The 26,027-nt window shown below is 28.9% G+C and overlaps 2 protein-coding genes across 2 annotated transcripts in view; one reads left to right on the forward strand and one right to left on the reverse strand.

Annotated features, from left to right (window-relative positions):
* Window positions 1-484, reverse strand: part of LOC111624487 (pecanex-like protein 1) — a 161,116-nt gene extending 160,632 nt beyond the window's left edge. The window contains exon 1 of the mRNA XM_023367334.1: window positions 206-484. Coding sequence (XP_023223102.1) covers window positions 206-358 — 153 coding nt within the window. The 5' untranslated portion in view covers window positions 359-484. The remainder of the gene's footprint in view (window positions 1-205) is intronic.
* A 566-nt stretch (window positions 485-1,050) lies between these two features.
* The window catches only part of LOC111624495 (mitogen-activated protein kinase kinase kinase 11-like), an 86,931-nt gene continuing 61,954 nt past the window's right edge, over window positions 1,051-26,027 (forward strand). The window contains exons 1-2 of the mRNA XM_023367344.1: window positions 1,051-1,188; window positions 1,289-1,979. Coding sequence (XP_023223112.1) covers window positions 1,319-1,979 — 661 coding nt within the window. The 5' untranslated portion in view covers window positions 1,051-1,188; window positions 1,289-1,318. The remainder of the gene's footprint in view (window positions 1,189-1,288; window positions 1,980-26,027) is intronic.

Consider the following 26,027-nt stretch of genomic DNA (forward strand, 5'->3'; position numbering starts at 1 on the left):
TTTTTAAATATTTTATTAATAAAACATGCTTATAAACATCGCGTGTATATACATATCTATATTAAAGTTAAACGGATACAATTGTAGATGTTGGCAAAGAAGTTGCAAGTTGCCATGTTGATGTTAAGTTAACATTGTAAAATATAAATCATAATTATATAAAAGTAAACGTTTATACAGACATATAATTTGAATACATACTCACCATATACAAGGCAAATGGTAAACACAAAAGCAGAATCCAAAGATAAAGATGAAAAATGTTAGAAAAATGATCTTGTCTTGGGTCATAAAACCAGCCACCAGTGAAAGAGGCCCATACACCTTGACGTAATATTTCCAGTGTCTGGGATCCCATTTTTAAATATTTTATTAATAAAACATGCTTATAAACATCGCGTGTATATACATATCTATATTAAAGTTAAACGGATACAATTGTAGATGTTGGCAAAGAAGTTGCAAGTTGCCATGTTGATGTTAAGTTAACATTGTAAAATATAAATCATAATTATATAAAAGTAAACGTTTATACAGACATATAATTTGAATACATACTCACCATATACAAGGCAAATGGTAAACACAAAAGCAGAATCCAAAGATAAAGATGAAAAATGTTAGAAAAATGATCTTGTCTTGGGTCATAAAACCAGCCACCAGTGAAAGAGGCCCATACACCTTGACGTAATATTTCCAGTGTCTGGGATCCCATTTTTAAATATTTTATTAATAAAACATGCTTATAAACATCGCGTGTATATACATATCTATATTAAAGTTAAACGGATACAATTGTAGATGTTGGCAAAGAAGTTGCAAGTTGCCATGTTGATGTTAAGTTAACTCCCCCTGGTGTGATGTGTCAGATTTTTAGAGAAACAAATTATTCATATAAAATGTTATTATTATCGAAGTAATATATGTAATTTATAAATGTAATAAAATCCGTTACGATTATTATTATTATAAGCGTACTTAAGTTACTTGTAACGATAAAAAAAAAACTTTTACAAAATTGTATAATAATATTTATTTACGCAAATAATTAATAAATAATATAAATTATTGAATATATTAATAATTATTAATGAGTGAATGAAAATCCTCGTCACACCCTGAGTTCGCTGAGAAGGTCGTAGGACCTAAGATGGCGGACCTCCGTTGTTTTGCCGTCAATCGGAGAAGGTAAGTGCGTTATCGGTTGTATATATTTTGTTATCATATAACGAAACGATTTATTAATTTCTACAAGAAATGAATACAGTATGGCCGATTTATTTTATAGACTTACGAACTCAAATGAATCGATTCCCTGATGCCTATCATGTCCAAGGAATCCCAGACTGTTATGAACGAACATGACAGGTTGTGGACGGCCGTCTATGACTATGAGGCTTCTGGTGAGGATGAACTATCGTTAAAAAGGGGTGTACAAGTAGAAGTTCTATCGAAAGATGCCAAGATATCCGGCGACGAAGGATGGTGGACAGGTAAAATCGGAGACAAAGTTGGGATATTTCCTAGTAACTTCGTCACACGAAAAGATAATGTGAATGTACGACCATTTGAAATTAAATTCTCGGAGTTTGAATTAGAAGAGGTAATAGGTGTCGGTGGATTTGGTAAAGTCTATCGAGGTTACTGGCGTGGTGAAGAAGTTGCAGTCAAAGCTGCGAGGCAAGATCCCGATGAAGATATTAGTGTAACCATTGAGAATGTTAGACAAGAAGCAAAGTTGTTTTGGCTGCTTAAACATCCCAACATAGTAACATTAAAAGGTGTTTGTCTAGAAGAACCTAATTTATGCTTGATTATGGAATACGCGAGAGGAGGTCCGCTCAATAGGGTGCTCAGTGGTCGTAATATACCACCTAATGTTTTAGTAAATTGGGCTATACAAATTGCACGTGGCATGAACTACTTACATTCAGAAGCACCAGTTTCTTTAATTCATAGAGATCTTAAGTCAAGTAATGGTAAGTTGTTACGTATCTAAAATATCATAACTTAATATATTTACTTTTATGCAAACTTCTCATTAAAGTTTTTCTTTGCAGAATTAAACAAAATATGCAACAAATAGTTGCTTAGTTTTGCAAAGAAAGATTACTTTAACTACTGATAATTCATTTATATATGAAATTTATAAGAGTTATTTTAACTCTGGATACAATTCTTATCTAGACAATATTTAAAAGGTGTAAAAAAATAATCCGAGCATTAATAAAAGATGTAAATTTATTATTGTTATGAAATAGAGACATAAAATATCAAATTATTATAATTAATATTAAAAGACGAAATTCATAACCGTAAACAATTTTTATAAATAGAAGTTTTAAATTTATGTTTAATATTTAAGAAATATTACATAATTGGGAAATACAATTTATTTCAGATATGTATCAAGATTATATTTTATTAGGTATATTGATGCAATGAACATAAATTATTATATAATATAATAATACATTTAATCATTATCTTATCATTTTCTTTTATCTCAAATTTTTGTAACATCTTTCTTCAATATGGATATCTAATAATTTACAAAAGAATTTGTTAACATTTTGAAATAGATACAGTCAAATAAAAATTTTAAAAAATAATTAAATATGAATTAAGTTGTTTATAATTTTTATTAAATAGTATAATTACACTAGAATTAACATACATGTAGAATAATATATTTTTTATCATTATCTGTATATAATCTCAGAGAGCTTATTTAATTTCAATATTTTTTAGTTAATAATACAATTTTTATTAATTTAAATGACAGTTATCCTATTTTTAATTAGACTTTCTGATTACTATAAAGTTATATTTTACCTGTATAATTATATTAATTTATATTCTGCGTATTAGCTCTTCTTACTGTAAAATTGTGATCATTTTATTTGTTTTTAGTTTGTTTTTAAAAGTACGAGTAATAATTTAGTTAATATTTCAATTTTTTGTAGTATTTTGTAATTTTATGATTTTTTTCTAATTAATTGATGTGTAAAATTTGTAATCTTCAATTTATTGATATAATATTGAAATTGTTATGTTCACTATAGAGTTAACAGGCAAAAAACCACTAAAGTTTACAACAGATTATGATTTATTTTTAAGGAAAATATTTTGAGATGCATGTACTATATTATGTACTGAATACTATATTTGAAGATGAAATCAAACCAACTGGATAAAACAGTTAAAATAAAAGATAAAAGCCTTTGTAATTCAGCATAAGTTTTAATGAACTAATATTTTTAACCGTTTTAAAGAATGTGCATATGAGATTGAACGGAACATATTATATTCTCAGTTATGTTTTCAATGTTTGCATCTATTCAAGAAAATACTGTTTCATGAACAAGGTCTGGATTATTAAATATGCCCAGAATCCTGATTTAACCAAAGTTGGGGAAATGTTAGAGATATATAAACTAGGAAATAATGTGTCAGTAATATGGATGCATACACACTGCCAATACCTGGAGATTTGCTCTTAAATAGCTCTGAACATCAATTTTGATCATTTAATTTCAATTTTTATTTTTGCATTTGTTTCCTTTTATACATGTTATTTCATTTATTTATTTTTTTTTGTGCATTTATTTATCCTCATATTTTATCTCTTTTATTGTTAGCTTTACATTTATTTATTTATTTTATTTTTCATTTCTTCATTTGTGTTTATTTATTCATTCATTTATGTTTATATTAATGTTCATATATTTATTTTTGTTCTGTCACATGCTTAATATCCACATAACTTGTATTTTAATTTCTTCATATTCCAGAACTTGATGATTTTTATTTGATGGGATAAGACAATACAACACAAGGATAATATGCCAGGGGGTGGGATGCCTCCTGGGAGAACTTTCTATGGTAAACTGGTTCCGCTTTAGTTGCTAGACATGTGAAGAAAACTCCATTCAGCTAACCCAGTGATTTTCAACTGGGATGCTGCAAAACATTGTGATGCATCACAATGTTTTGCACCATCCCAGATAAGCAAAACCAAAGTAGCACTAGAGTGCTTTTTACATATACAGTAGAGCATCAATTATCCAAATAGCAATCAACCGAAACATTAGTTAACCGAAAGCATTCCGGTCGGCAAATTTAAATTTCCGTTAGTACTGTGGCGCTGCAATATTTGGCTGTCTTGGGCTACTCCAATATTATTTTTGTTATGTGTTTTTTTTTTTTTTTTTTTTTTTTTTTTTTTTTTTTTTTTTTTTTTTTTTTTTTTTTTTTTTNGGCTTTTAAGTAATGCATAAACCTTCGAGGCGCGAGGCCCTTTGGACCGCGAGGCATAGATGGTGGCCCACTTGCCCATGCCTTACGCTGACCTTGGTTATAGAAATGATGTAATTTGAGTATAAATTATTTATAAATACGTATGTCAAGTTATATTTTTATTACAACGCAAAATATATTTAAGAGTTTACGACCACTGTGCCGGGTGAGACGTTGTTGAAACAAAAAATATTATGCATTCCATCACGTACATAAACAGTGTCGTAATTCGCCAAGTGCAAATCAGCAAATTCGTAAAATTTTTGTTTATTTTGAACAATCTGGATAATCGAGGTTCTACTGTATTTGTAAAATCTAAGTGACTCATACAACATGGAATTCACATAACATGGAATTATCAACAATGTTATAGGTGAAATTATCAGCAGTGTATATTTTTCTGCTTGTGCAATTTTGCTTATTAAATTTAATTATGAACATTTACCATCACTTAAATTATTCAACTTAGGAGTCAGATTAGGAATAGCTATATTATAATTAAAGGCTGGATTTTTAAATGATGCACCTTTTTTTATTTTAGGGAGTGTTAAAAACTATCTAAATTAAAGTATAAATATCATACATTAATGTATATCAAGTGATAGTGGGGGTCTAGTGTTGCCATTTTTTCACCTGTTATAATGTTTAGCACTTTTTGCACTTATTCTTTCTATATTTGCACTTAAATGACAATTCCAGAGATAATATGATCACTATCAGCACTGAAGCATTCACACCATGCTCAGTGAAAGATTAACAGTTAGTGAGAGGAGAAGTCAAAGTTTAGTGAAACTTGAGTTCTAATGTAATTAGAGAATTGCAATTTTGTTTGAAGGAGTGATGTACATACATAGCTAATAAAAACATTAAATAGAAATATTTGACAGAAACAATTATTAAAAAGCAATTTACTAGAGATTTTCTTCATTATAAATGCTATAAAATTATGGATACTATCAAAAATATTCTAATTGGAAACTTTCATATATGTAGGAAATAGAACAATGAAAGAATGTATAGTATAATTATAATCATCGACAAAATAGGTGAAAACTTCCTTAATTCTTGTGTTTGTTTCAACATCATCTACGATTGTCTTTTCCTGCCTTTCTCAACTGCCATTGTCATTGTCATTCCTCTCCTCTTGTCTGCTTTTCCTCTGCACTTCGTCATTTAGTTTCTTAACAGTATAGGAATTTCACTTATCTAACCCCCACATATATTTAGTGCAAATCTATTGTTAAAACCAGATGGCTCTTTGTAGAAAGAAAATTCAAAATTTCCATTAGTGAAGAAACTGGAGAGTGGAAAAATGGCAAAAAGACTGACTATAGGCAAACTTTGTGAGATTTTGCAAGAATTTAAAAGTGAAAAAATTATTTTTGATAGAAAAGTTATTCAGTGCAATGTCTGCGATGTGACAATAAATGTCAATGAAAAACGTCAAAAGTCTATCCAGCAACATATAAGAAGTGCAAAACATCAAGAGAACAAATACTTGAAAGAAACTTCATCAAGACCAACAATTTATTGGACAGGTCTCGCAAAATGCAGTCAGTTCTGCAAAGAATTAACTTTTTATTGATACTGCTGAAACATTTATCAGGATAGGAATTCCATTATCAAAACTCAATCAACCTGTATTTAAAAATTATCTTGAAAAATATATTGAAAAGAAATTTACCAGATGAAAGTACTGTTAGAAAGAATTACTGGTGACTATATGTTGCTGAAAACATATTTTTTGAAAAAACTAACAAAACTATCTTCATGCCCTTTCAACAATGTCTGCTTGAAGCTTTGGCCAGATGGAATTCGATATGATGATGTGATTCTCATTCTTTCAAACCAAGCATCATACATCATTCTTGCTTTTAACAATTTGAAAGAAATATACCCAAATATGAAACATGTTACTTGTTTAGCCCATGCTATTCATAGTGTGCATGAATGTATTTGCAATGAATACTCTAGTAAATTTATATATGTCTAAAATGAAAAAAAATCTGCTAAAGTGCCCAGCAAGAGTTCAGCAATACAAAGACATTACTAATCTGTCTCTTCCACCTGTTTCGATAGTAATTCTCTGGGGAACTTGGATAAATGCTGTGGTGTTTCATTGTGAAAATTTTCAGATTTTAGAATTTTTTAAACAGTTGTGGCTAGAAACTCCTACCATATATAAAATTCAACAGGTCATAAAAGACCAAAAATTGGAAGAGAAACATTATGTAGTACACACATTTAAGCTCTTAGTAGAAGCAATAAAAAGTTTGGAAACAACTGGAAATATCATGAAATATCAGTGGGGAATAGTTAAACTCTAGACTGTTCTTTGCAAAAGAAAAGCTTGAGCACCTAGATATTCAAGAATTTGTTCATTGCAAAGACGTGAACTAGAGAATTAAAACACGGTTTGCTCCACTTGTTTCTGTAGAAGTAGAAAGATCTTTCTCCATATAAAACATTTGTTAGAAGACAAGCAAATGAATTTTACAGAAAAACACATTGAAATGAAAAATATCATGTACTACAACAGATTTTTATTTGAATGAAACCAATTGTATTTTCTGAAATGTAAATTTTTGCACCTATTTCTGCCCCTTTTTGGCTTTTTCCCCCACACCTTTTTTGCAACTAAAAATTCAGCCTTTAATTAAAATACTGTCTTATTTTCAGGGAAACAGGATATATATAATCAAGCCTGAGTTATACTAATAACCAAATGATAGAACTATATTGAACTGGGCTACAACTTGACTAATTAATTATACATAGATTACATGAACTAAAGATAGATGGTTATGTTGCCACCATTAGTTCAAAATTTTGTCATATCTGTGTAATTAATTAGTCAAGTGTTAGCCTAATAATTAAACTGACCTTTATCGTTTGATTATAACTCAATATGATTCTCTTTAGAAATAATTCTTTTTATATAAAAGTAACAATGATGAATCTACCACTAAAATGAATGAACCAGCAGATCATGGTGTTTATCTTAAGCATAAATATACAGTGGAAACTGCTTTAAAAGGTTAACTTTGAGACACCCAGAAATGGCTTCTAAATAATGATGATATTTTAATTATGAAAACAGTTAATTTTTCTTTTTTTCATTTAAACTTTATAAAACCTCATTATTTATTTGTTATACTTTGCTTAATTTTTTCTAAAACTTAAAGATACAGTAAAACCATGATTTAATGGACAAAATTTCTGGTCTTTATGTAATGTGTGAAAATTAACATGGTCTAATTTTAAAATTCTTTTTATATATAACTAAATTAACAGGTTATTTGTTTTTCAAATCCAAGAGTCACTGCTCTTAAGAACCTTATTTATTTGTTTAGTTAATTACAAGTAAAGTGTATTTTCAAAAAAATGTTTGTTTATTTATTTTGATTTAGATTGTATGCTTGTTTACTACAGTCTTGGAACTATGGTGAGTACTGTACATAAGCAATAACACATATAGAAAACTTTTCTGTGAAATTAAACTTTTCATACATATTTTATTTTAATTACACACTTATCTACATAAGTCAAAACAAGTAAACTAACTAATTTGTCAATTTTTTTAAAGAAACACATGCATTCTGTAAACCTATTTTATTATATAACGGACTTTCAACTTTAATGGATACCCCTTGCCCAAACTAGTCCGTTAAATTGAGGTTTTACTGTAATTAGACCTATTTAAGTGTTTTTTGAAATAATAGAATTCAATACAGTTCTCCATTAAAAGTTTTATTGTATTAATGTACACAATATGTTTTTTCATAATTAATAAATCTGTCAACATAAATGAAGAATGTGTATTTTCAGTAAAGAAAGTAATAACCTGTTTTTATTTTAACATTACTTAGGGACTTATATGTTCTTAATTAAAGTTATAAATTCAAAAATTTTAATTATATGATAGTTAAATGTTCACTAGGAATAATAATAACAAGACAAATTCAATTATTAAAAAACTTTCATTCTGTATGGTTAAACTTTCTCTGGATGAGCTATTTCTCTTGAATTTTTCCTTCAGAGTCTAAATCAATAAATTTAAGCACTTCTGTTTCATAATTTAAACAGTTCTTTTGGTATTAAACATAATCTTAATTTTCTGCACAAAATAGGGATAAATGTCTCTGCATATATGCAATAGAAAGAAAATAATTGAAACAATTGAAGGAGTCAAAACTACTTAATAGATTAAATGCTTTTTGGGTAAAAATCCTGAAAGTGTTTAATCTATTAAGAAGTTGTAACTCCTTAAATAGTTTCAAGTTTTTCCTCTTTAATCTTAATTTTCTGCACAAGTAATTTAAAGTTTTTACATCACAATGTCATTTTCAGGTGAAGAACAAAGTTTTAGAACAATTTAGTTTTAAAAATATGAACATTACATATTTAAAATGTAAAACTTTTTGGAATATAATGTTAAATAAACTTAAACTAATATAACTACAATAATAACATGTGCATAGAAACAAATTAGTATGGAAAAATAATAATAAAAAATAAAATGAAATAAATAAATTAATAAACATATGCATAGAGATAAATCCTCATGGAAAACAATAAAAATTACTAAGCAGTTAAAACTCACTGTGTTTGGTGTTATTAATAATTTTTTCATTCAAGTGCTTTTGATGAATGTATTTCTGTCGTCTTCAGGCGAATAAGATATTTTTATATCTTATTCGCCTGAAGTGAGTTTTATCTGCTTATTAATATTACTAGTCTATATTAATAAAAATTACATAAAACGAAATTATAAAGGGGAAAGTGTTTTAATGCTGATAGACCATAGTTTTTTAGTATTTTAATGTTTATTATCTTGGCTTGGTGATCTAATTGTTTTATAATTTACAATACTTACAAAACTGAAATTAAAACAAAATTAAACGGTGCATATTGTCATATATGAAAATTGAAATACATGAAAATTAAAACTTATTACAGTATATTTTAATTATGAATTATAATAATTGCTATATTGTAATACTGTATAATGAATTTCTACATAAAGTGTGTGTATGAGAGAGATATGCAATCATAATTAAAAATGGATTTTATTCATATTAATGACTGCAAATCCAAGCCTCACTGTTTAGAACAATCAATGAAACAAAAGTTTTATGGATAAGTGAAGTCAACTACTCAACTTTTCAGTATGCAGAAAACAGTCAATGCTGGAGGAAATTCAGACAAATGTGAATCTATTTCACAGTATACATTGCAATAACTCAACAAAACAAAAAAATATTCACAATAATTCAAACTGGTTATAAGTAACAGCAAAATCATACCAAATATCCAAAAAAACCAGTTAAAAGCAACAAATTTTACTATCACAAACATTTTCATTCATCTAGAACAGTGGTTCCCAATTAGTTTTTTCTGCGTACCACTTTAAGAAAGAGCTCAAACTCGCGTACCCCTTACAGCAGAAATTCATATTAAGCCATACTAATATTATAAGTTCGAAGGTAATTATGTCTGTCTGTCTGTTACCTTTTCACGTCTAAACCACTGAACAGGTTTTAATAAAATTTGGCATAGAGATAGCTTACATGCTGGAGATGAACATGGGCTACATTTTACTGCGAGAAAATATCTTATTCCCACGAGAAAATTCCATATAATGCGGGCGAAGCTGTGGGTAGACAGCTAGTGATAAATAGAATAAGTTTTTTTACATTTATTACCTTTAAAATACAATTTTAATAATAATGAAAATAACATAAGGTTATTTAATTTTGATGTTACAAATGTGCACGATTTTCTTTGCACAACTTTGTAAAATCTGGTTGCTTTTTGATCAGCTTTAGTCTCGAGTCATCTTCGAGTTGAAGTCGGTTACGATGTTTAGTTTTCATGTTTGTCATGGCCGAAAATCCGCTCTCGCAGAGGTACGTTGTGCAAAATGGCGGTAAATATTTTATTGCCGCTTCACTGACATGATAATAATATAATTGTACAATTAACACAAATTGTGTTAATTGTACAATTATTGTTTCTTGTGTAAGAATTTCATTTAGGTATTGTCACAAATGCATTTTTTAAATGAAATTTCGAGATTATTTTTAGTTATAAATGAACGAATTTGTGCATTCGACATCATTTTGTAAATTGCCGAAGTTTTGATGGTCCATCCATTATTTTTTTGATTGCTTCATCTCATGTATTTTAATTTTAAATCGACCGACTTTAGATTGCCGTGCGTACCCCCAGGGGTACGCGTACCACTAATTGGGAACCACTGATCTAGAATAAACATCATTAGATAATAACTGAATCCATGTTTTCCATTATTCAACAAGATGTCAGCGCAGTGATAAAACTTGTTCCATATTTTAGCTCGCTTGCAGCGCTATCTCAAAATGTTTACAAAATTTCATTATCAAGGTTGAGGAGCACTAGCTTTTTCTAAGACAACAAGCAAAATATGGTGGTGCCATGTTTGAAGGTTTTAATTGAACTAGAAGATCAAAATTTTCTTTTAAAAATGGATGATAGAAGTTATGAAAGTTTACAAACAGCTAAAAATAAACATATTTTTAACTTTTGCATATCTGAAAGAGTTTGACAGGTGTAATTGTCTTTTCTTTTTTGTATGTCAGATACATAGACTGAATTTCTTAGTTATATTATTTGTATCTTGATTTTAGATATCAAGTAATAATATAATAATTAGCATTATATAACCCATATGCCAAAACTTTTATCAAAACCATTATATATATATATTTTATTTTTTATTACCTATATTTTATAATGCAATTTACTACATGTTTGTACTCACAGCACATTATTTACCAAGTATAATTTTGTTTTTAAAATTAGTAAATTTTTCATATTTTCATTAGGAATAGCAACCAATATCAAAACTTATTTTAAAGAACTTCAGACATCATTTAGTGCAGCAGACCTAGGTTTGCTTGAAAATATCATCACTGTATTTAGGCATGAGGTCATGAACATAGCTCGATGTTTTGGACCTATCTTCCCAATATTCCTTGTTGGAATCAATCACAGCTATTAAAGATGAGTCTTTTAGCTCAGCTAGAATTGGGATTTATAACAGATTCAGAACAAATAGTCAAAACATTTATAATAGATGCTGTGAAAACGTGGTCTATTTTTACTAGCAGGATGCTAGCTGTTGTGTTTCTTCTAACACGTCAGCAGGAAGTTAAATATTTCACATAACCAACAAATACATATAGTCTTCAACCTATATCCGGTGTGAAAATTCCAAACTAATATTGGCAAACGCTTTCGATGCTCCCTCTTTCACATAACCACTAGCAGGTACTAAGTGCTATGCTGAATAATGGAAAATGTGGAATATAACACTTAAATATTAAATCAAGAATGGTATATATTGTCTAAAAACACACCAGTACACCAAACCAGTTAAACAAACACCAAAAATATTTCATATAATGAATGTTTTTGTCCATATCAATCGATTGGTATTCTGTTATTATAATAAAATTGTAGACAAAACTGTCCAAAAAGGATCACCATTTATTATTTTTTGTGTTCCAAGACTAACACATTTTCAGCAACTGGCCTTTCTTTTTAGGCTACTTGTCGCTGGAAAAATTACAAAAAGTCCTTTTAAAAAACACAAAACACATCCAATTAAAATTTTTAAAAATTTCTGAAAAAGGAACCAGTATAGATGGAAGTAAACAAGACAACTGTATGTCACTAGTTCCTTTTTCAGAAATTGTTAAAAATTTTAATTGGATGTGTTTTGTGTTTTTTAAAAGGACGTTTTGTAATTTTTCCAGCGACAAGTAGTCTAAAAAGAAAGGTCAGTTGCCGAAAATGTGTTAGTCTTGGAACACAAAAAATAATAAATGGTGATCCTTTTTGGACAGTTTTGTCTACAATTTTATTAGAAATAATTCTCCATCGGACAAACTTTTACAGATGGTATTCTGTTGTTTAATAGAGTTATGTAACTTGAAGGTGTCCAATTGATATAGATAAAAACATTCATTATGTTAAATATGTTTGGTGTTGGTTTAACTGGTTTGGTGTACTGGTGTGTTTTTAGATTTAAGCATCCAATTTTAAATGAAATAGGTCATTTCCACCAAAAAGAATGAATACAAATTTTAAAACAAATTTAGAAATTAAAATAAAAAGTCAAACTGACATGTAAAGTTATTGTAACTTGGTTTAAAATTTGATGTTTAAAAGTGTTCTATTCGTTTATGTTCCATTACCTGATGATGATCTAGATGAATGGAAATGTTTGTGATAGTAAAAATTATTGCTCTTACTGGTTTTTTTTTTTTTTTATGTGATTTTGCTAACACAAGAAAATATGGTATCACTGTAAAGGAACATAACCTTTGAATTTGGATATTATGTAGTACTAAAACTGAACCTAGAGACTTTCAAGGCATCATGTAGTTGGATTTATGCTTTCAAGAAAAAGTTTCATATCATATCTTGTAAGATCATGTATATATATGTTCACTGCCTCATGTTGAAAATTGGGAACAAATTTGAAAAAAAAAAGATGATTGAATTTGTTTATGCATGAATGTATACTTTGATCAGAATGCTGGTGCTCAACACAGATCAAAGTAATATTGTACTAGAAACACATTCTGAATGCACACTTAACTATCAAGATGTTCATCAAGTAATGATAGTGCTGTTAGTAAATGTTGCCACTTGTTTATGATCCATATTGTGATCTCAAAAACTGGCAAACTCCTTCTAATTATATATGTATGTTTAAAAGAAGCAGCTAACTTGAGCATCAAAGCCCAAGACCTAATATTCAGAAATCCTTCAATTCTTCTTTTATGGTCACATTAGACATTGTGGAAAATTTGAAAAAAACAAAGTGAAGTTTTACAAGGATGTACTATTGTCAAACATGTCAAATCACTTTGTTCTTCAAGATTCTTGGACAGAACAGACAAGTGACAAATTTGTTAATCAACTAATACACAAAGAGTACAATGATTCAAAAATTGTGAAATAGTGCATCATCAGGCCTCAAACAATGAGTCTTGTTCAGACATTTGAAAAGTACTATATTTATTTTTATGCCTTTTACAACAATTATCAACACTAACTGTGTGCCGGAAATAGTCGTTACCTAACAGGTACTTTACGCAGATTTGCGTTAATGTGCCAGGCCTGGACTTTAAGTGGTCACCGAATTAAATAATTACAAAGTTAGGCAAAAACAATCCAATATTTAATAATTTTAATAATGACTATGTACAAAATTTAGTAACAATCAAACAACAATTTATTCAAAGAAAATCAACAATAAGAATCAACCCAACAAAACTCAAAATCTATTGGCTAACTTAAATCCATTCCCCTTTGGAATTCAACAAAAAATTCAAAGACTTAACTTATGTACAACAATTCTTATGAACTAAGGTCCTAACCGTCACCTTAATATACTAGGAACCTTTTTCCTCAACTCTCAAGACTTTCTAATCTTCAATCCACAAATCAAATAACTTCTAATCACCTTGGAACACCTTTATCCTATCGGACACCTCTTGTCGTTTGCTGCTATGAGGCTCACCACTCTCGTTGCTAACAGAAGCTCACCTCCATCGTCTTTGCTTGAGGTACAGGATTTATACTGTGAGGTGACGTCACAATTCTGACTGAGTCCTCTCCCCTCATTTACATACTTATCTCTAACGTTGAACTTTTCCTTTTTGCTTGGCAGTCTATTTTCCGACAATACTCGCTAATCTTTTACATTGTTCTTTTTGACAATTTTCGGGATGTTTTATTTGTTAAGGTTTAGCAAGTTCCTAAGTTGTGCTTGCGGGGTCTCCCCTCCTCTTCTCGGTGCGGACTTATTTTTTTTCCGCTCGGGAGTGCAAGTGTGTACAAGTTTTTTTTCTATGGTGCTTTTTCTCGTTGGTGAATTGGTTTTTCTTTCTTCTATTTTAAGTTTCTAAGGTGAGTGGTGAGGAAACCTTTGTCCTAACAAAACATAAACCCCAAACAAAAATAGAATAAAAAGCAAAATAAAAAGTAACTAAAAATAACACTCGGACTTGGTTCCTTACACATTGATGTGTTGTTTTTCAGACCATTTAAATTCTACCTATGATTTATAAGCAATACTGTTTTGATTGAATTAATGAAGTTTAGAATTTCAACAGGGAATAATTTGCTGAAACTAGTTACCTTTGTTTACAATCAGTTCTGTCCTCCACAATGTGAGAATATGATTAGATACATGGTCACTTACATTTTGAGAATCTGGAGCCCATATAAAAGTTTGCTTGTGTTTTTGCTTTAGTTATGTAATGTACCACATGACACAAAAGGCAGGGTTACACAAGTTAGGGTTCAATTTAAGTACCAGGCCTGAACTTAATGGAAACAAAATATAATAATTCAAAATAACTAACAGTTATAAGTACAAATCCACAATAAAATATTTATTAAATTGACCAGTATTATATAAACAACAATAATAATTAATTATAACAAGAGTTAGTAAGAGTATATATTTCAAATATTCAAAAAGTAAAATAACAAAAATAAACAATTAATTGAAGAAATTCTTTTTTTCATATACATCAGATCAAATCAAATCTTCACCAAAAAATACTCAAATAAAATATACATTTCTTATGCTGATCGCTTATTAAGAACATCAGACAATTGCTTCTACGATGGTTGCTGTCGGGAGCTACACAATACTGCTGGATGGACATGTCATTTTTTATCTGGTTCTCGCTGTAACTTCGCACTGCCCTATTTACATGTGTGTGCATCATGGAATCAGTCAGCAATGCAAATCAGTATCTTTTGCCTTATTCTTTTTGAATTTTAGCACATTGAGAGTTTCTTAGGAGTTTCTGACCTAAAAAAAAAAGACCTTGAAAATAAACTATAACTAAAAATAATGCCCAAAACAAAATAACGATTGGACTTCAACTCCTTACAATTTGACCACTGAAAAGTATGCAAATGAAAATTTTGACAAAGTTGTTTTTCTAAAATGTGAAAACAAGTATTGCTTGAATCATTTGCTTGTTGATTGGTCCATTATCATAATGTAATTAATCATTAACATTATTTCAGTTTTAAAATTTCATGTTTTGATAGCCCTGTAATAGATTTTCTTCCGCACCTGAAATTTTGATAGTACAGGCATACTTCATCTTATATACATAATGCATTCCATCAAATGGTAGTTGTATCATGAATGGTCATTTCATCAATTGCCATTCTCTATACTTTTTTTTTTTATTTAAAAAAAGTTTCACCTCATGGAAAGTTTTTAAGCAATGACCAATATGATTTCACTTCCCAACGTTCACAGATGATGCTCTTGTTAAATTGTGTGATATTCTACAGCAAGAAAAGAAGAGGTCAATGCCTCTGTTAATATTTCTAGATATCAGACACATTTGACAATGTGTAGTGGTCCTCAATCTTAAAACTTATTAGAGATACCATGTAACTTTTCAGAAGCTCAGAAATTACTTAACATGCACTACATAAACAAAAAATGAAGGTTGATCTGTGCCAGGACTGAACTGCCTACTTGTGAATGTTGGTTTAAACACTTTAAATATGATGATTTCAATGTGAAAGACGAAGAACTTCCAGGTCAACCGAAAAAGTTTGAAGACCAACAATTACAAGCATTAATGGATAAAGATGCATATCAAACTCAAAAACAACTTTCAAAAAGATTAAATGTTGCTCAGCAAACAATTTCCAATCATTTACAAGCAATGAAAAAATTTTTAAAGAAGGAAAATGGGTACCACATCAACTGAACAAAAGACAAATGGAAAACCAAAAAGTCATCAATAAAATGTTACTTCAATTTCACAAAAGAAAGTCTTTTTTTCCATTGAATTGTGACTGGCAATGAGAAGTGGATTTATTTTGAGAATCCCAAACACAAAATCTGCTACATTGATTCAGGTCAACCATCAACATTGACTGCAAGGCCAAATTGTTTCGAAAAGAAGACAATGCTTTATGTTTGGTAGGATCAGGTAGATGCGGTGTATTATGAGCTTCTAAAACCAGATGAAACTGTTAATACCGATTATTACCAACAACAAATATTCAATTTTAACCATCCTTTGATTGTAAAATGACCAGAATGGGCCAGAAGACACAGCAAAGTAATCTTGCTTTATGATAATACACCATCACACACTTCAAAACCAGTTAAAGACACATTAAAAGATCTTGCCTGGAAAGTATTAATCCACCTACCATACTCACCAGACCTTTCTCCTGATTTCCACTTGTTCCAATTGATGGCACATGCACTTTCTGAGCAGCACTTCAAAACATATGAAGAAGTGGAAAAATGGGTCTCTGAATGGTTTGCCTCAAAACAAAATTTCTATTGGGACAGTATCTACAAATTAGCTGAAAGATGGGGAAATGTGTAGCTAGTGATAGGCATTACTTTGAATAAATTGACACTTTTGATGTTTTTCTTGAAATTATTGTGTTTTATGTGATTACAAAATCTGCACTGAACATACTTTATACACTTTTCCAGCAACTAAATTTAATTAAACGTTTTGATTAAATTTAACTGGAAGAGTGTATAAGGTGTATTTAGTGTCTTAATATGCATTATATGCACATGAATTATTGTAATTGTTGATTTTGTGCAATAACATGTTCATTAATGTTTTGAAGGTTTTTCACTCAGTTTTAATACATTATAGTCATCTTCGGACTAGTTAAAGTGTGTGCATAAACAAATGTAAAGCATACTGCAGTATATACTGGTACAAAATATAGCAATGTCTGCAATGTTTAGATAGTTTATAACTTATTGCATTTAGTGAAAATACAAATGCCCACTAATTTGGTGCCACTCTGATCTTATAAATGCCAGATTTCACTTGACTATGAAATAATAAATTTATATTCCTTTCATTAGAAAGTAATCCAATCTAAATATATAAAATTACTTGTCCTGACTGACTGATTGAGTGATTGATTCATCATTGCCCAGAGCAAACCGCTGAACCTAAAGAGGTGAAATTTGGTACACAATTAGCGTACGTCATGAAAACACACACTAAGAAGGGATTTTTGAAATTCCTGGCAGGGGAGAGCATTAAGGCTTAACCTGAAGAATGGCTTCTACTGTACTATTTTAGATTCAATTTTTTGTTTTTAACTGCGTTTTAATAGGGTATGCCGTGAGAATGCACATTAAGAAGAGCTTTTTGGAAATTCCCCCGTGGGGGGAGAGGGAGAGCATTAAGGCTTAACCTGAAGAATGGCTTCTGCTGTACTATTTTAGATGTGATTTTTTGTTTTCAACTACGTTTAGTTTTCATTGAGTACTTAGATGTATTAAATTGATGGCATTTCAGACATTGTTATAAATATTTATATATATTTCAATTTTTTAACCAAATGTTTGAACCATTTTAAATTTGAATTTGTTATTGCATATTGGTTCGATTATAGAACAATTGTAAACATTCCAGAAAACTGATCAAATTGAAAACAGTTTGTTTGATTCTCAGCAATTCTCATCATTCGCAGCAGTAAGTGTTATATAACAATTACTATGGTTGTTGAAATACTGAATATAAATGGGGTTTGCTTGAAAAATCTACACGGGCAAAGTCGTGGGTAACAGCTAGTCAGTTCATATTTATAGTTTCCAGTTTTTACATTTAACAAATATTGCAACAATGATACATTTAATTTATAATTTTCATTAAAGTAAACAAAAGTATAATAAATATTACTTCATAATATAATATTACTTATAGGTATAATAAATGTAAGCAAGAGAACTTTCTTGTTTATAAAAAGGATATTGAGTGTCTATTATGATTAACAATAAGAATTCATTTGTAAAAAGAAAATATGTTCAGTAGTGGGTTTTTATATTAAATGTAGAAACATTTTTGCAAAACTATTCATTTTGATAACTGATTGTGTGAAATACACAAAAAGCATAATAGATCAAATAAGTACATATGCATAAAGAATTATTTGAATTTTTAGTACCACCTTAGTATATATTTATAGCAGAGTGATCCAGGCAATGATTTTTAAGGCACCAGAATTGAAAGTTTAGAAGGTATGAATTTTTATAAATTATAAAAAATATTTGATAGATTTTAAAACTTTGCATTTGTAGTGTGAAATCAGGGTCCTGAAGCTGTGTTGAAAAGTCTTTAAAAACCACAAATTATGAACCACAGATAGAAAAATTATCATAAACAAACAATAATAGATTTCCCATTAAATGAAATATTTGTTTCTGTTATAATCACATTATTCGTTTCTTACACTTATATAAAGTTTATTGTTATTTTCTGATATAGATTAAACAAGTTAAATAAAGTAAAATTTTCAAGCATCTTTTGTTACTTTTTAAAATTAATTTTTAATTTTTTAATATTACTTATTCTTTTTAATTATTTTTTAATTTCTGTTATTTTAATCAAATTGAATAATTGATTTGCGATTTGGAGTTACAGTAGATTCTCCCACATAGAGCCCTCTGATATCCAGACTGATCAAAGGCAACTGAAATTTTTGAAAATATTGTATACTACTATGAATCTTACCTTTTTATACTGCAGTGTGTACATTTAAAAATTTTTTATTAAGGTTGCATTGAAGTTTGTCGAAGAGCACAATGCATTGACTACTGCTGACTAGATAATGATGGGCATTAGTGTATGCAGCAGAACAAAACAACTTTAGCACAACACTTTTCAAAATTAATTGTAATTGTAATTATCAAAAATAAGCATCAAAGTCAAAATAAACATTTTTATACATACATTAGGCACATATATCACAGTCTTACTTAAAAATTATCATACTCCCTTATCTGGATTTTTCTAACATCTGGATCACGCTTGCCCTTATTAGTTCAGTACTGTACTAAATTTTGAATTTGATTTTGATTCACCTTTAGAAAAAAACTTGCCATTACAAGTACAGTAGAACGTCGATTATTCGGACCTCTATTATCCGAATTTTCAATTATCCGGATTGTTCAAAATGAACAAAAACTTTACGAATTTGCTGATTTGCACTTGGCAAATTACAATACTGTTTATGTACGGGATGGAATGCATAACTTTTTTTGTTTCAACAACGTCTCACCCAGCACAGTGGTCATAAACTCTTAAATATATTTTGCGTCATAATAAAAATATAACTTGACATACGTATTTATAAATAATTTATATTCAAATTACATCATTTCTATGACCAAGGGCGGTGTATGGGCAACGTGGGCCCTCACCTATGCCTCGTGGTCCGAGGGGTCTCACGCCTCAAAGGTTTATGCATTACTTAAAAGCCGCGAATGTGACAAAAAAGTTTTACTCGTCATAAAACGATAAATAGTTTGTCAAATTTTTATTCATAAAAATGCAGTTTCAACTGCTTTTTATTTTATAAAATCCATCTTCTTGCGCCACCAGAGGGCCTTTTAACATGCTACCTATTGTTTAATAGGTAGCATGTTAGCGTTGGTCAGTAGTAGTTCAAATTCAATACAAACGTTTGTTTCTTGAAAATTTGATCACGATTTAAATACAGTATTTACTTTTAATATTACTGATATGTCATCAAAAAGAAAACGTGTTATATTATAATTAAAAGACAAATTAAAGTATTTTTTTCGATTATTCGAAGTTTTCCTTATTCGGACTACCTTCATCCCCAATTAGTCCGGATAATTGAGGTTCTACTGTATAGCAATGGCAAAAGTGAACTTTACAACTTAATTAAATTATCAGATTTAAAGCTGATCAACGCTAATTTACACAAACTTTTCAGTTTCAGTAATGGTATTTCAGCAATGTTTTTAAGTATGGCCAACGTTTTTTCAAACAAGTGTTTATTTTTATTGCAATGATTCAAATTATGTGTAGACAACATTTCCATATCACTTTTTTTATAGTAAAAACACCCATGTTTGAATAATGTATTCATGCATGTGTAAATAAAACATATTTTATTGAATGTTGTGTTTACAAAAGTTAAATGACAGCTTCTTGGACATGGCCAAACCTTTATTAAAGCAGGGGATGCAGTACCTAGTGCTAAGCTAGACCAAAGTTAAGACATGCTACTGTGGTTATGTGCTGTTCATGTGTGTATCTATTTAAGAATTTCCTATATATATATATATATCATATTTGATTGTGGTTGCTTTCTGTAATGTAATATATGTCCTGTTAAGGTTTAATGTCTCTAGACTCTTGTGTAATATATGTGATAGTATACCTGTATAAAAATGACTACAGTAGAGCATCGATTATCCAACTCAATTGGGGACTGGGTTGGTCGGCTAATTGAAAAGTCAGATAACCGAAAAGTACGAAAAAAATCCATTATTAGTGTAGTATATTATTATATCCCATGTAATTAGTATATTAGTATATCGCTATTAACCTACTTTGCGTTGAATTTTCCTCCATGTTAAGCCTATCACATTTTTTTAAAAAATAATAATCGTCGCTATTGTATCGTTAAAAATTAGAAAATTAAGCCTCATTCAAATACTGGCTCCCTTTCATGGTCGATCCAGTGTTGCCAGCTAAAACACGTAAAAATAATATCAAAGTTGCCAAGACATAGCCAAATATTGTAGCGCCACATCACTAGCAGACATTTGAATTGCCGATAGAACGCGGTCAGTTAACTGAGGTGACAGTTAATCAGGGGTCGGATAATCGATGCTCTGCTGTATATATGCAGTATGATAATTACTGTACTTTGTCCATTCTCCACAGTTGCTATTTTATGGGTGAGTTCTGAGTACTAATTTTTCAGTATATGCATTTTGTATGTTGTTGGTAATACAAATGAATATGACTGTGTCGTATGTGATTTTTGTTTCGTTAGTCAATAAATGTGTTGCTTGGTCTGTTGTGATGGATTGTTATGATTATGGCTTGATCATAGTATATTTTTTCTATGACCATCTGAGATTTATATCTATGTTATGGTTGCTGGATATATAATAGTTTGTATGTGTGTGCAAGCTTTTGATGTATTATGTTTGAAATTTGGTTATGTCAATGTAAGTAGTCAGTTTGTTTTAAAAACTTGCAACTTGATGTGATATGTTGTATAGATTTGTATTAACAACTCAAACTTGTCGTATATGCAACAAATACAAAAACACCTAAGAAACCATTATGTGACCTAACATCCCATTATGTGATCAAACACTAGCCAGATCACTTGTTTATATTGGTGCTATAGCACAAGAATTAAAGAACGCCAATACAATATCAAAAATAAAATGGCCAACAGAGCACTAGCTCCATTTGTGGGGGTTCCAGGAAGATGTAAGTGTTGACTTTCATGATGTTAGTATATTACATCAGAACAGATTGGTTACAATTGAAAAACCTTGAGGCCTTTAAGATTTACAATGCAATTAAAAAAGGCAAAGCAATTAATTTTAAAGAAAGAGAATGACACTCTATCTCTCTCTCTCTCTATGCAGGTTGGTGTGCATTGGTTGAACTGATGTAGAACTGATGAACTTTGCACATGTCTGTTTTAAGTTTTGAATTTTGGATCTATTTGATTCATTTTAAAAAAATATGTTCTTTCAGTTTATATTTGAGAATACCTCACAATGTTCATTTCTTTATGAAAGAAGATGTTTGTAGCATGAAATATTTTTGTTTTTTACTAGATTGTTAGGTGTTTTTGTGTTGTTTGAATAGTTTTGTGTATAATGTGGTATTTATGACCAGGTATTGTGAACATTTCCATCTCCAAAGAGACATCCCCATGGCAGCCATCATCTTGGCATTAGTCCTCATTGTGATACTTAATTTATTAAGTTTCCTGTAAAAACTCAACCAATTCAAATTCATGCTTGTCAAAGCATGAATTTGAATTGGTTTATTATTTTCATATATTACTGTTTCATATATTACTGTTTAATAGCCATAGATACATTTTAGGATCATTTTATCCCCTCTTCAGTATGGAATTTTATATCATCTCTATCAGTTTGACAAGATATCTTTGCAATAAAACAATCATAAAATTGACTTTATATCAAGCCACATCATTATCTTCATATATATCCAATTTTAAAAAATTGAATATAAATACAAATATTCATTTTTTATCATCTTTAAATTACTGAACTGATTAAAACTTTAGTACTACTTGGCAGTTTTGTCAAGGTAATCCAGGCTGAGATTGTTAGGATGCTTATCAAGGAGCTCAGTCTGGGCCAAGACTGCTTTATGGTGTTTGTCTGTCTTTTAATGTACTGTGTTACATCCAAGTCAGTATTGTGTAGGTTTAATGGTATATATTGTTTTGTCTGCAAGAATGACAGTTTTATTTAAATGCCATATTTTTTTATTTTTGTATAAATGCTTTCTTAGTGTCTGTATTTGTTTGTAGTAAAGATTACAGTATCTATGAGGCCTAGTCTTCTCTCTTTATGTGGAAGAGTTAGTCTTTTAATGTGAACATTTGAAAAATTAGTAAAAAAAGGCTTCATATTAAAGGTTTTTGTCGAGGTTTGGTTTTATGTTCTTTTGAAATTTTAGATACTTAATAATAAACACAAAACAATCTTAAAAATTATTGTTAATATTTGATGATAATTGAGATAAATTATACAAGATTATACATGATTTTTGAAATTAACTGCATTTTTAAATGTTATCATATAAGGACATTATTTTTAGTGAAATTTATATCATATAATATTTAGTCTGACCTCCTTTCATCTGAATAACATCAAACACTCTTATCAGGTATAGTTTGAATCAATTTTTGTAATTGTTACACTTCAGTATTTTTCCAAGCATCCATAATTGTTAATTTTAACTGGTTCACATGAGAATACTGCTTGTTTTGACCACAAGCTATTTTTGTCATTATACTCCATAAATTTTCTATTGGACAGAGATCTGGCGTTCTAGAAGGCCAGTCTAATACTTTTATGTTTTCATTAATAAACCAGTTCTTAGTTGGTATTCAAGCTTCTTAAGCAATATTATAACCTAGTTCACTTATAATATTAGATAAATCTAAGAATCAAACTGAAGAGGAGTTTGATACCCAAAATGCATCTTTGTAATATGCATACCAAATAAAGTTTTGTTTATTCCTGTCATCTCCATCTACTGTTTGAACACCAGCTGTAACAAAGTGATACTATGCTTTAGATCCTTAGTTGATTTTCATGCACAGACTGGGCGCATTATTTTGTTGAAATATCCAATTATTTCCACCAATTAATTTAAAGGTCAAAATACAATTATTTTTTAACATATTCTGGTATTTTGAAGAATCCTTTTTTTCATCAAAAATGACAATATCAATTTTTCCATTGAACCCAAAAGTACCTTAAATCATTACTCTGACAACTCATTCTGACTTTGGTTTCTCTTTTCACATCATGTTAATAAAATTCCATAATTGTCTGTTCCATGTAAATTTCATCTTTTTTTATCATAAAACTTTTTCCACTCTTGGTCCAACTTATGACAGATTTAGCTCATTGAAATCATTGTTGCTTGTGAACAGGTGTCAAAAGAATATTACAAACTGAAGTTGAGAAACTAAAACTTAATTATTATCCTTATAATTCTGTTACACACTGTAGAGGGTATTGTCTCAAATATTCCATTTTTTTCTCAGTTTTTTCATTTTATTTTCATTAGTAATTCATTACACATGTAATTATAAATAAATGAAATGGAAGAAAGCAGAATGTTTAAGATGAAATTGACTAAAGAGCATTAATTGATTATTAATTTAAGATATTTATTTATTTATTCTTGTATTATATTTATGTATCATTTATATGTATATTTGTACAAGTACCCGTATATATTGTATTTTTTTATTTATGGCCTTGTGCACTAGACATCTATGAAAATTCAAACGTTTAAAATTGTTCCAAAACAAATTTCATTTTATAGAAATTGGATTCATTTGATTTTTTTATTCCTGAAGGTCATTTTAATGGTGAAAAACGTTTGAAAAATTAATAAAAAAGGCTTCATATTAAAGGTTTTTGTCGAGGTTTGGTTCTTATTTAAGTGCAATTAGAGAAGAGTGTAAATTAGGTTTTATTTTCATTTTGCAATATTTTATGTTATCATTACTGACACATTAGCAGCTACCTGTCTAGTAAGACTTTTTATTGTTTATTAAAGAAAAAATTTTTAATATATCTCTATCAGTTCATTTTTTCATGTCCACTTCTTTTCAATTTTCCATAATTTTCTTGTTTTGTACATACATGTCCACTGCAGTTTTAAAATAATTAATTATGATAGCTATTTCTCTGAAACACTTTCCAGCACCTCATAATTCATGTATTTTTTAAATTTTAGCTTCTGAAAGTTCACTATTCCTTGGCATGTGTCATTATAGTTTAAACTGTTACTGTTAAGATTTTAAAAATTTTAAATGATTGCTATTATAATATGATGTTATAACCATCCATTCAATTGTTAAAAATATATTTACATAAAAGTGCAGTTAATTTTAAAAATCATGCATAAATATCTTAATCATCATCAAATATTAATAAAATCCATTTTTAACATTGTTTTGTGTTTATTATTATGTATATAAAATTGCCAAAGAATATTGAAAATTGAAAAACTTAATTACTGTCCTTGTCCTTATAATTTTATTTCACACTGTAAAATACATATAGCTTTAGGGACATATTTTCAATGGCAACTTCAGAGGTGCAAGAGTATGTACAGGTGCAGGTTATGTGATGTTTTTATTTTCATTATAGCAGATTTTTTTATAGGTTATTTGTATGAAGTTATGATATATCTTTTCTCAATTACTTATATTTATTTTCCATGTAAATAAAATTTAATTACAGTTTTGGCTGTACTTTTGGACTCTCTTTTATAGATGCATTAAATTATTTCAATTTTTAATACCATTTTATCTTACATCCAGATATATGTATCAACAGAATTTTTTAATTTATTATTAACATTTTTTTAAATTCATTACTTTCACTATGTATGAAATAAATAAGTACAGAATATATTTCTATTTGATCTATTATGCCTTTTATCTATTTCACATAATTAGTTTTCACAATGAACAGTTTTGCAAAAAGACTTTTCTAAATTTAATATAAAAATCCACTAGTGAACACATTTTCTTCCTACAAATGAATTATTTTGTTAATCATAATAGATACTCAGTATCATTTTTATAAACTAAAAAGTTCTCTTTCTTACATTTATTATACCTATAAGTAATATTATATAAAGTAATATTTATTATACTTTTTATTTACTTTAAAAATTAAATGTTTCATTGTTACACTATTTGTTAAATATAATAACTAGAAACTATAAATATCAATTGATTGGATTACTTTCTAATGAAAGGAATGTAAGTTCATTATTTCATAGTTAGGTGCAATGTCATTATTATATTCAACTTTGCATATTATTGCTGGTTGTTGACTCTACTTTCTATTTATAAGAAACATAACAATAAAATATTAATTAAATGTAGAATTGTAAAACTGTACAAAAACAAATGTTGAAATTATAAAAATATTTTCAAATAAAAGTATTATAAAAATGTTTTATAAAATCAAAAAATAGAATAATAATAATTTGTATAAATCTTTTATCCAGTAAATTATTTTAAGTGTTTTTAATCCAAAGATAACTTCTTAAACAGATCAAAAACATTTGTAT

Source organism: Centruroides sculpturatus, unplaced genomic scaffold (genome assembly GCF_000671375.1).
Source record: "Centruroides sculpturatus isolate CEXI.00-Female unplaced genomic scaffold, Cexi_2.0 scaffold336, whole genome shotgun sequence".
In the NCBI taxonomy this organism is placed as follows: Eukaryota; Metazoa; Arthropoda; class Arachnida; order Scorpiones; family Buthidae; genus Centruroides; species Centruroides sculpturatus.